The sequence below is a fragment of the Myotis nattereri genome, assembly GCF_964212035.1.
Source record: "Myotis nattereri genome assembly, chromosome: 2".
Lineage (NCBI taxonomy): Eukaryota > Metazoa > Chordata > Mammalia > Chiroptera > Vespertilionidae > Myotis > Myotis nattereri.
This window is the reverse complement of record NC_138076.1, coordinates 193848846-193861318: the sequence shown is the minus strand read 5'-3', so window position 1 is coordinate 193861318 and position 12473 is coordinate 193848846. Positions and strand designations below refer to the sequence as shown.

The window sequence follows — 12473 nt, the reverse complement described above, 5'->3', positions numbered from 1 at the left end:
TAAGATTATACCAGCAAAAATATTGCCAGTTGGTGAGGATGTGGAGAAAAAGAAACCCTCATGCGCTACTGTTGGGAATACAGACTGGTGCAGCCACTGTGGAAACCAGTATGAAGTTTCCTCAAAAAATTAAAAATGGAACTCCCATTTGACCCAGTAATCCCACTTCTAGGAATATATCCCAAGAAATCAGAAACACCAACCAGAAAGGATATATGCACCCCTATGTTCATAGCAGCACAATTTACAATAGCTAAGATTTGGAAACAGCCTAAGTGCCCATCAGCAGATGAGTGGATTATAAACCTGTGGTACATCTACACAATGGAATTCTATGCTGCTGTAAAAAAGAAAGAACTCTTACCACCTGCAACAGCATGGATGGGCCTGGAGAGCATTATGCTAAGTGAAATAAGCCAGTTGGAGATAGATAAATATCATATGATCTCACTCATTTGTGGAATATAATAAACTACATAAACTGATGAACAAAAATAGATCCAGAGACATAGAAGAATCAAACAGACTGACCAACCTCAGAGGGAAGGTGGGAGGGGGGAGGTTAAGAGATTGACCAAAGGACTTATATGCATGCATATAAGCATAACCCATAGACACAGACAGTAGCAGGGTGAGGGCATGTGCTGGGAGGTGGGAATGGTGGAGGAAAGGTCAATGGAGGAAAAAGAAGACAAATGTAATACTTTAAACAATAAAGATTTTTTTTAAAAAAAGAATTCACTGAAACCAGAAAAAAATATATATTGCCAGCTGGGACTGATGGGAACTGAGAAAATGGGACAGAATGAATAAAGCTATTGGACTTCTGCTGTTCTGCAGCATGAGACAATAGAGCTACTGACTTTAATTAACATGTGTTATATTTCAAGAAAAGGGAAGAATGACCCAAGGATGATTCAGAGATCATCAGGATTGCCACTCCAACCCACAGGCCAAGGGAGCAAGGCAATTTCCTCCTTGGTTTCGGAAAGTGGGGCAATCTTCTCGGCTTCAGTGGCCCAATCTTCTTGGTTTCAGTGGGCCAGAATACAACTGCCCAGTGCCTCAGGGGCAAGGCATCCCCACAATCCACAGGACAGAGCCACCATGTAGGACCACGCGGGTGACACTGTCATTCAAGTTGGCCCAAGCAACAAGCCAAAGATTATTCTCCAACCTTAAGATACAATGATATTTGTCTTTCCCTGTCTGGCTTATTTCACTTAGCATAACAATCTCTACGTCCATCGTGCTGTCAAAAATGGTAAGATTTCATTATTTTTTAGGGCCAAGTATACAATTCTATTCTATACATGAACCCCAACTTTTTTATCCACTTTTCTATTGATGGGCATATGGATTGCTTTTACACCTTGGCTATTGTAAACAATGCTGTAATGAACATAGTGGTGCATATATGATATCACTTATATGTGTGGACTCCAAACAAACACTGGGGAGCGGGACAGTGAAATAGGTAAAGGGATGAAGAAATACAAATGGAAAAAAAACAGAAATACAAGTGGGAAGTTATAACATAGTCCCGTGGATGTAAAGTACAGCAAAGGAAATATAGTCAACAATTTTGTAATAACTATGTATGGTGCCAGGTGGGTACTTGAAATACCAGGGGGAACGCTTTGTAAAGTATATGATTGTCTATACACATAAAGCTAATACAAAATAATGTTTAATGTAAACTGTAATGAAAAATAAAATTTTAAAAAGATACAATGGCCCTTTTTCTTGCTCTGTTTTGAACTTGCTTGAAACACATTTATCCTCTCTTCTTTCTGATTTCTCCATTTTGGAAGGGGAATGTCTATGCTATGGCTGTCCCACTGAATTCTGGAAGCACATAACTCATCTGGTTTTATAGGTTCACAATTGGAGAGGAATCTTGTCTCGGGATGAATCATACTTTGAGTCTTACCTATACCTGATTTAGATAACACTCAAATGAGACTTTGGACTTTGAGTTGATACTGGATGCGTTAAAACGTTGGGGCCTGTTGGGACAGAGTGAATATATTTCTTATGCAAGAAGGATATGAATTTGGGGTAGAATGTTATGGACTAAATTGTGTTCCCCAAAAATTCATATGTTGAAGCCCTAATCTCCAATGTAGTCGGGACTTTAAGAAGATAATTAATATTAAATAAGGTCAAATGGTGAAATCCTAATCCAATAGAACTAGTGTTTTTATAAGGAGACACCAGAGATATATATCTATATATATATATATATATATATATATATATATATATATATATAGATAGATAGATAGATAGATAGATATAGATAGATAGATAGATAGATAGATAGATAGATAGATATAGATATAGATATATATATATAGATATATAGATATATATATAATCAGTTTCTCTCTCTTTCTCTCTCTCTCTCTCTCTCTCTCTCTCTCTCTCTCTCTCTCTCTCTTTCTGAAGTTCTATCTCTATATGCACAGAGAAGGTGGCCACCTGTAAACCAGAGAGAGAGGCCTCAACAGAAACTAACACTGCTAGTGACCTTAGACTCCCAGGCTCTAGAACTGCAAAAAAAATAAATGACTGTTGTTTAAACCAACCAGTTTGTAATACAGGTTTTTCCCACTATCCAAAAGTAAAGTGTTCTTATGAAATCTTTTGTAAACTGAAATGGTATAAACTGAAGAAGCAATTATTATTAATTTATTAATTTATGTAGAAAAATTTTCCAGTATTTCCAGACCGCCCCGTCCCCCACAAAATAACCTCTCGTAGGTTCTTCTAATACCTTAGCATACATCTTGCTTTAAAACTAGGTGGTGGGTAGAGGCTAGAAGAGTTTTGAGGTGCATGCTAGAAAAAGTGTACATTGCCTTGAAGGGGTTGTTGGTAGAAATATGGAGCCAGGTAGGTACTTGAAATATCGGGAGGTGGGGGGGACACTCTGTAAAGTACATGATTGTCTCACCACTATGTTGTACACCTGAAACTAATAGAGAATAATATTGAATGTAAACTGTACTTGAAAATTTAAAAAAAAACAAAACACATTTAAGACTATTTTCTTGTCTGGCCAGTGTAGCTCAGTGGTTGAGTGTAGACTCATGGTTCAATTCCCAGTCAGGGCACAACACCAGCCTGGTGTTGCAGGCTTGATCCCCAGTAGGGGGCATGCAGGAGGCAGCCAATGTATAATTCTCTATCATCATTGATGTTTTTATCTCCCTCTCCCTTCCTCTCTGAAATCAATAAAAACATTTTTTAAAAGAGTATTTTCTTATACAACTATATTAAAGATATTCATATATGAATTTCATATCCTATATATTTATATACCTAAAGCTTGAAATGATCATGAGACTCAGCCTGTTGGTGCGATATACTTGTGAATCTTTTCAGAAATATTGATTGGGGATATTTACACAGTATAGTCAACAACTAAATTATAGACACATTAATTTTTACCTTCCATGGTCAAATTTTCTTTCATACATTCCAATGCTGTGTGATTAACTTCTTTTATAGCCTTTTTTTCTTTAAGAAGCTGAGAATACTTTTGAAAAAAAACTGAAACAGACAATAAAATCATTCATTTTCCTGATAGTGTTATGAATTTGCTTATTATTATTACTTTCTTAAATGCTTTATAGAAACAACATCTACCAATGCCCAGTTACTTGAGTAGAAAGATCCTGACTATGGGAAAGATTTCCTATCACCCATATTCAATCTATACTAATAAAAGCTTAGGTGGTCCTCATGCCCTTGTGCAACACCCTCACGTCATCACAAGATGGCTGCTACAAGATGGCTGCCACCCTTGCAATGGTTATCAGTAATATCCCAGGGTTCCTTCTTAGTTTTCTTTCTCTTTGACCTCCTGCAATACTTGACCCTAGTTCTCTCCCCACCTTCAGCCAGGACCAATGAGCCCAGTCCAGACTGCCAAATCACAAAATCATGAGCTAAATAAGTAGCTGTTGTTTTCATCCACTACGTTTTAGATTGGTTTATTAAGCAGCCAAAGATAATTGATACAATCATCTTCAGGGGGAAAATTCGCCCTCTTTAGGATTGTACACAACACTCTTCATGATCTGAGCCCCACTTCTTTCTTCAACCTACAACTTCATTTCTCACAGTTCACTTAGCACCATATGTTCCAATCATTTATTCTTAGGTTTCCTCACCTTTCCCATGTTCTCTCACATCTCTATGCCACCTCCTTCAGGAAGTCTATCTCAGCCTCCATTGCTTTTATCTGTACAACACTATCATACAATGTTGTAACCACTGGCTCATGTGACCGGTTACTATCACTTTCTGAACTTCAATGACTATGGCTTGGACTTTGGCACACTGTCTGACATAAAGCAGATGACCATCATTGCTTATTGAATGACCAGATGAATAAATAAAATATCTACCCAGATATATATTGGTTTTTATTCCTCTTATCAATTTGATAAATTCTTAAAGCCTAAGATATGCAGAAATCTATCTGTTTGCCAAGTTGCCTTTTAGATCTCATGTCTTGGATAGGACAGAAATAATTAAGGTAAAAATTCAATGGGAAACTCTTCCTGAATACTTCTTCCCATATCCTTGTTCACCTGCTCGTCTCAAAATATGTATGTGTGCACTCAAAAAGTCCTGGCCTTAGAAACACAAAGGAAATCTAAATCTGTCCTCATACAACTGTCTAGTGTGAAGATGGTACCCTATTTCACTCTATAACACAAACACACAGACACACATATACTCTTAAATTTCTATAGAGTCTATAGAGTGAATTCCATTATTTTTATAGAAAAGTGACTCAATTCAAATTTAAAAGCAGCATTTGTAATGGATTCCCACTAATTATACCATCCCTCAGAGAACACATTTTACCAGATTTCTGAATAAGCCCCTTGTTAAATATAAAAATCTAATGGATACCCTCTGTTTGTGTAAGGCAGACATTCATTATAGTTTCATTGGGATACTTACTGATAAAAGCGATAAAAAATGAGATTGCCAATAATAGCAGAAGTATCAGCAATGAGGGTAAGAGTGCCTTGGGAAAACCAGGGTTACTTTTGTGAAGGCTGGTCTTCTCTTTGGGAGCTAAAGAAGAAATTAAATTAGTTTTATCAATAGTAAATTTTGCCCGGCCAGGTGTGGCTCAGTGGTTGAGCGTTGACCCAGGAACCAGGAGGTCGCCGGTTCGATTCCTGGTCAGAGCATATGCCCAGGTTGTGGGCTCGATCCCCAGTGGGGGGCATGCAGGAGGCAGCCAATCAATGATTCTCTCTCATCACTGATGTTTCTATCTCTCTTTCCCTCTCCCTTCCTCTGTGACATCAATAAAAATATATACATATATAAAAAATAGTAAATTTTGATCATTAGTTACTCTTTCTCCTTCTCTTCTTCTTCTCCCTTTTCTTGGGTGGCATACTATTACTAACAATATGACATTGGAAATAATATAAAAATGGAAAGGAAATGTGTTCATTGCATAAACTTTGGAAAATACATTAAAAGCACAAATCCCTACTATTGAGGACAACTAATGTTAATGTTTTGGTATATATTCTTCCAGCAATTTTTAGAGTGTTTATATATACATGCACATTTTCCCAGATGATTGACACACCATACATACTAGTTTCTGATCTATTATTTTCTTATATGCTATTTAATAAACATTTTTATTCCATATTTTCTTCTACTCCACTCTCTATTGTGGTTGCATAGTATTTCATTATATATTTAAGTAATCTTCCAGACCATTTCCATTTTTATTGAATTTTTTGAAGTTATAGTGGTTAATAAAATTATATAGGTTTCAAGCATACAATTCTATAATATATCATCTTTGTATTGTATTGTGTGTTCATCACCCAAAGTCTAGTCTCTTTTCATCACCATTTATCACCTCTTTACCCTCTTATACCTGCCTCTACCCCACCATACTGTTTTTATATCTATGAGGTTTATTTGTTTTGTTTTGTTTTGTTTTGTTTTGTTTTTGCTTAATCTCATCACTTATTTCACCCAGGCTCTTAAGCCCCCTCCCCTCTGACAAGTTTCAGTCTGTTCTCTGTATCTATGAGTCTGTTTCATTTTGTTTCCAATTTTAACTACTTTAAATAATGCCATAGCAGATATATCTTTATAATCATCCCTTATCACATTCATAGGATAAGGTCAGTCCATTTTAGTCAATATTTCATGGTTAAAAATTATTTTTCCCAAGTAATTATATATTGCCAAGTATACTGTGATCTCATTTTTAGAAAAAAATGCATATATACATTTATGTGTGTATATATATATACATATATACATATATGTCTGGGAGGATATACACTAAAAATGTAAGTTATAGTTATTACTAGGTGGTAAGAACAAAATTTAAATTTTTATGTACCTCTAATTTTTTTCTACAATGAACATTTTAACATATAATAAAGAAGTTTCATACATGTTAAGAGTTAAAACAGTTTTCTGAGTTTTCTCCATCTCTCCACAGAAGAGTTTTAGAATACCTAAGCAATCATGACTGCCCTCTCACAGCTACTTAGACTCTACACACGTTTTTCTTCTCTTTTGCTCTATATCTGAGATATCACAGGTGCTACTCAAGTTACATTTTATCTACTCCAAAACTAAGTTGAGTCCATCTCAGAGATTCAGAATGCAATGGATTTTCTCATTACAGAACAATTTCCCTTGAGATATAAGGGACTTTCTTTATACAACTTTCTAGTCTTTTATCTGCAATGATCTTTTGTTCCCTTTAGTCCAGTATTAACCAGGTTTTGTTAATGCACCTACAGCACTCTTCCCCCACACTCCTCTCCTCTAACTGGTCAAGAAACAACGTTCATCACTCTACAAGGGCTATGGATAATTTAGTGGGCTTTGTCATTTCTGACTGCAGTCTTACTGAGCCTTACAGGAGGCCAGCTTTCTCCCATAATTACCATTCTCCTGAGCTCAGGACTATAGTGGACTTCTCACATCTCAGTTTTGTTACAGTACAAATGTGCAGTCCTTAATACTTATCTTCAGGCAACATAATCTTCTGAGAATTCTATATTTCCAAACTGTGGTCAATCAGAAAACCAGCATCTATTATCACCTATGCTTTGTTTATAGTATTCTCTCTTCATTCTTCATCTCATCATTAATTCTGACCACCAGAAAATGTTTCTTACCTGCAGGAGGCTCTGATTTGGTGCCTAAAGACGTAGATTCATTTTTGAAGCTCACTTCAGCATAAGTGATCTCTGAAGTCATATTGAGGTTGTCTGCTCTCTTCAAAAAATCCTTAGTATCTCTTCCTTAAAACATCTTAAAATGAAAATTAAACATGATGGTAACTTGTCGTACTTCCTATCATGCAACTACCAGTAGATGAGAACAGCGGCTACAGATATGCAAATTTCCCTGAGAGGAATCTCACGAAAACTTAAAACCTCAAGGCAGAGGCTCATTCTCCAGGACCAGCACAGTGGAAATTATAGTCTTTAAACACACACTAGCAAAAGTAATAAAAGTAGGATCTCAAAAAGTAGAAGAAAGAAATAGGAGGGACAAGAAAAGAGGAACTAAACAATTAGAGAAATTTTTCCTGAGAACTGTGTACTCTGAACTCACCAGCAAGAATAAAATTCAAGTATTTGTGCGCATCCACATGCAAACATAATTATTTGTAGACCAACGAATCTTGGCATATACTCACTTAGCCTGCATTTTCCTCACCTTTTGTGGCTTATTAGGCAACTTTTAGGGGCCACATTCTAAGAGGATCATTGACAAAAATTTACATCAACTTCCCGCTTTCGACAGTCAGCATCTTCTAATGTACTGGGGAAGTGAAACTGCAGACTGCGTGGCTTCTGAATCTTCTCCTCAGTGCTGTCTGCTTTTCCTGTGCCTAACTAACTCCATCATGAGTCTCCATTTATTTTGCCACAGTCACATCCAGCAACTTCTAAAAGCAGCTCTCTTTTTTGGATGTTAAAGGAGTAGGCCACCCTTCCCTAGTCCATCCTTCTCTATCACTTTAATACCCACAACAGCACAACAAAAGACTATACAGGTATATACAACTAATTTTTAACAGTTAGGATAACTTAATGAAATCACAATTTAGAAGGAGATCAACTTAGTGTTAAATATGATTTTTTCCAAAGGCCAAGATAAAAACTCTCCAAAAATTAAATCCTCTGTGTGAAATCTTTCCACAGACCGGCTCCCGGCTCACACCTAATTCAGCTGCCCCCAAATAATCCTCCTTTGAATCCCTCCCACTTACTAACTCATCCCACCCCTATAAAACACACACACACACACACACACACCTGTATATTTATTTCTATATCTAAATATATTTAATATATGAGTTCACACTAATATCTCTAATTTTAATCCAACACCAAAGAGTTCATTCCAGTTTTCTCCCTTTCTACAACTCCCTTCTGTGACAGTAAGAAATCTGCTTTCATTATCTTGAACTTCTTCCTTATTTGATCAATCCTCTAGATATAACCAATCTTCTATTCTTGTTGCCACTTCCTCCCTAAGAAGTCTTCTCTCCTTGAATAGACTCTGACCCCCCAATACAGGCCCCCACTGTTATCGATGGCCGCTTCATTTTTCTTGGGCATTCTTGCACAAGTCCAGTCAACCCCCAGACACATCGTTCTCACCTTGCTCAGCTCTGACACCCTACGCTAGTAAGAAAGCACTCCTTGCTGTCTCTGGACTCTGATTCTGACGATAGCCCCTAACCTCCACTTGGAGTGCATCCTTACCCCACTTAGGCTCTAACATCCTCATGTGTATAAGTCCTCCTCTCCCTGCCTGGGTTCTGCCTCTTCACATTGGGCTGCCCCACCATGTGGACAGCCTCCTTATCCTGCCAGCCTCTGAAACCCACAGCAGTAAGGGAAAGGAAGAGCTAATTCTTAAAAATTTTTCTGGCGAATTCTACTGGACCTAACAAGCACTTGCATGTGAACAGGTGTGCATGCACACACCCTCCTCCCAATAGTAATCATTGATTGTCAGAGGCTTAGTTATCTAAGATTATAAGGAGAAAGCAATACATGTTCCTAAAGGCATCTCTCTTTCCATGGAGTAAGTCACATTCTAACTGGATTACATTATATCGCAAGCAACCCCAAAATCTGAGTGTCTCACAACAAACATTCCTTTTTGCCTTCACATGATATGTGGGCTTAGAGTCCGCTTCAGGTTTACTGTAACTCTGCTTGGCACTTCACCAAGTATTTTCTGATTCTGGAACCTAGGATCACAGAGTAGCTTCTTGTAAACTAAAACATATAGTAACATTCAAATCCTCTATTCAGATAATGTGTACATTATTTCCACCCTGACTCCATTGGCCTGTGCAAGTCACATGAACAAACCTATGAATGGGGCAGGGAAATACACTCTACCTGCAGAAAGTCATGTCAAGGGCAGCAAAATTTCTCACAGAAAGAAAGAAACACTTGAGAACAATAATACAATCTACCCCAATCCCTTTGTCATTTGGTTTGCCATAACAGGTTGGCTTAAACAACAAACATTTATTTTACACATTTCTATTGATTGGGAAGTCCAAGATCAAGGTGCCAAAAGATGCAATATCTGGTGACACTCATACCCCTTCCTAAATCAGAGATTGCCATCTTCTCGCTGCTTCCTCACATGGAGTCTTTTGTAAGGACATTCATGAAAGCTCGCATTCATGAAAGTTCCATCCTCATGACTTAATCATCTCCCAAAGCCCCTCCCCCTACTAATACTATCACATTGGGGTTAAAATGTCAACATATGAATTTAGGGGACACAAACAGCCAGTCCATAGCATTCTTTAAATTATTTAGCCAAGGGATCTCTAGAGTAGTAATCTCCAAAATGGAGCATCCAAGTGCCCCAGGTGGTATAAAAAAGGATCCTCTAGGGCACAGAAATAAAATACTAGAACTTCTATTTATATGTATTTAAAATGTTAAGAAAAATAAACTTTACTAATATCATATGGATTGAGTGTAGGTTGCAAGGCATGTGTAGTAGTGGAACTATCATAAGGAAAAAGAGTGGAGGTTCCACAACTCTAAGTTGATGTTGTACCTTTATTTGTTCATTCACTTTCTGCATGTGGCCTCAAATCCGTGCAATCACGAGTTTGGCTGGCCTTTTTACCCAGTTCCTGGAGGATAGCCACTAAATCCTTATATTTCCTGAGTAATAGGAATGTCTTTGTTATTTGTGGTGAGCCTTAATATGTTATATTAATAAAGTCACTCATAGTGGACCCCAGATAGTTTATGCTAACCAGATGTTTAAAGATGGGGACTGGCCAAGCCATAAAGACCAACTATTAGAGGATCAGAGGGTTGGGGTTTTGAGCTGTAAGATATCAGTCCAGACAGGAGAGGGAAGCTGGAGATAGAGTTCAACTTTGCATAAAATTATTTAGTCAAGCATGCCTATTGAAGGGGTTCAAAACAGGTCTCCCCAAGATGTGACATTTTGGCATGTAAATTATGTGCTTTGAGTTGAAGGACTTATGAAAAACTTTTACCTCTCTCTTTAAAAATTTCAATAAGGGCCCTTGCCCATAATAAGACATAACTTTTTATGATTTATCTAATTATTGAACATCTTCCCTTCTTGTTCTGTGAATGACCTTCTTCCCCTATGAAGCCCCCAAATACCTTACCTCATCCTTAGCGCAAAATTCCACATACCCCATTTTAACTTTCTGTCCCTGAGCCTCTGATGTATGTGGGGTTCTCATACATATGTAATTAAATTTAGTTATTTTCTCTTGTTCAACTAGTTCATGTAGATTTAATTATTAGACCGGCCAGAAGACCATGGAAGGGTAGAGAAAATTTCTTCTTCCCTTCTTCTTTTTCTTCAAGATCCTTAATTTTTCTTTTTTTTTTTTTTCTTTTTTTTAATTTTTTTATTGCTTAAAGTATTACAAAGGGTATTACATATGTGTCCATTTTATCCCCCCGCCCTAGACAGTCCCCCAGCCTCCCCTATCCCCCAGTGTCTTATGTCCATTGGTTATGCTTATACGCATGCATACAAGTCCTTTAGTTGATCTCTTACCCCCCTACCTCCTGCCCCCCAACCCTCCCCGGCCTTCCCACTGCAGTTTGACAATCTGTTTGAGGCAGCTCTGCCTCTGAATCTATTATTGTTCAAAAGTTTATAATGGTCTCTATTATCCATGAATGAGTGAGATCATGTGGTATTTTTCCTTCATTGACTGGCTTATTTCACTTAGCATAATGCTCTCCAGTTCCATCCATGACGTTGCAAATGGTAAGAGTTCCTTCCTTTTTAGAGCAGCATAGTATTCCATCGTGTAGATGTACCACAGTTTTCTAATCCATTCATCTACTGATGGGCACTTAGGCTGTTTCCAGATCTTAGCTATGGTGAATTGTGCTGCTATGAACATAGGGGTGCATATATCTTTTCTGGTTGGTGTTTCTGGTTTCTTGGGATATATTCCTAGAAGTGGGATCACAGGGTCAAATGGGAGTTCCATTTTCAGTTTTTTAAGGAAACTCCATACTGTCTTCCATAGTGGCTGCACCAGTCTGCATTCCCACCAGCAGTGCACAAGTGTTCCTTTTTCTCCACATCCTCTCCAGCACTTGTCGTTTGTTGATTTGTTGATGATAGCCAGTCTGACAGGTGTGAGATGGTACCTCATTGTTGTTTTGATTTGCATCTCTCGGATGATTAGTGACTTTGAGCATGTTTTCATATGTCTCTTGGCTTTCTGAATGTCCTCTTTTGAAAGGTGTCTATTTAGGTCCTTTGCCCATTTTTTGATTGGATTGTTTATCTTCCTTTTGTTAAGTTGTATGAGTTCCCTATAGATTTTGGAGATTAGGCCCTTATCAGATATGACATTGGCAAATATGTTTTCCCACACAGTGGGCTTTCTCGTTGTTTTGTTGATGGTTTCTTTTGCTGTGCAGAAGCTTTTTATTTTGATGTAGTCCCATTTGTTCATTTTCCCTTTAGTTTCAAGTGCCCTAGGAGCTGTATCAGTGAAGAAATTGCTTCGGCATATGTCTGAGATTTTGTTGCCTTTGGATTCTTCTAGAATTTTTATGGTTTCCTGTCATACATTTAAGTCCTTTATCCATTTTGAGTTTATTTTTGTGTATGGTGTAAGTTGGTGGTCTGGTTTCATTTTCTTGCATATATCTGTCCAATTTTCCCAACACCATTTATTGAAGAGACTATCTTGGCTCCATTGTATGTTCTTGCCTCCTTTGTCAAATATTAATTGAGCATATTGGTTCGGGCCGATTTCTGGGCTCTCTATTCTATTCCATTGATCTATATGCCTATTCTTGTGCCAGTACCAGGCAGTTTTGAGAACAGTGGCTTTGTAATACAGCTTGATATCTGGTATTGAGATCCCACCTACTTTGTTCTTT

The 12473-nt window shown here is 37.6% G+C and overlaps 1 protein-coding gene across 1 annotated transcript in view; it reads right to left on the bottom strand.

The window, feature by feature from the left end:
* LOC308513277 (C-type lectin domain family 4 member A-like) overlaps positions 1-12473 on the bottom strand; it is a 52140-nt gene that overhangs the window by 30384 nt on the left and 9283 nt on the right. The window contains exons 2-4 of the mRNA XM_081083178.1: positions 7200-7335; positions 4984-5100; positions 3457-3558 (exon numbers count right to left, since the gene is read on the bottom strand). Coding sequence (XP_080939304.1) covers positions 3457-3558; positions 4984-5100; positions 7200-7281 — 301 coding nt within the window. The 5' untranslated portion in view covers positions 7282-7335. The remainder of the gene's footprint in view (positions 1-3456; positions 3559-4983; positions 5101-7199; positions 7336-12473) is intronic.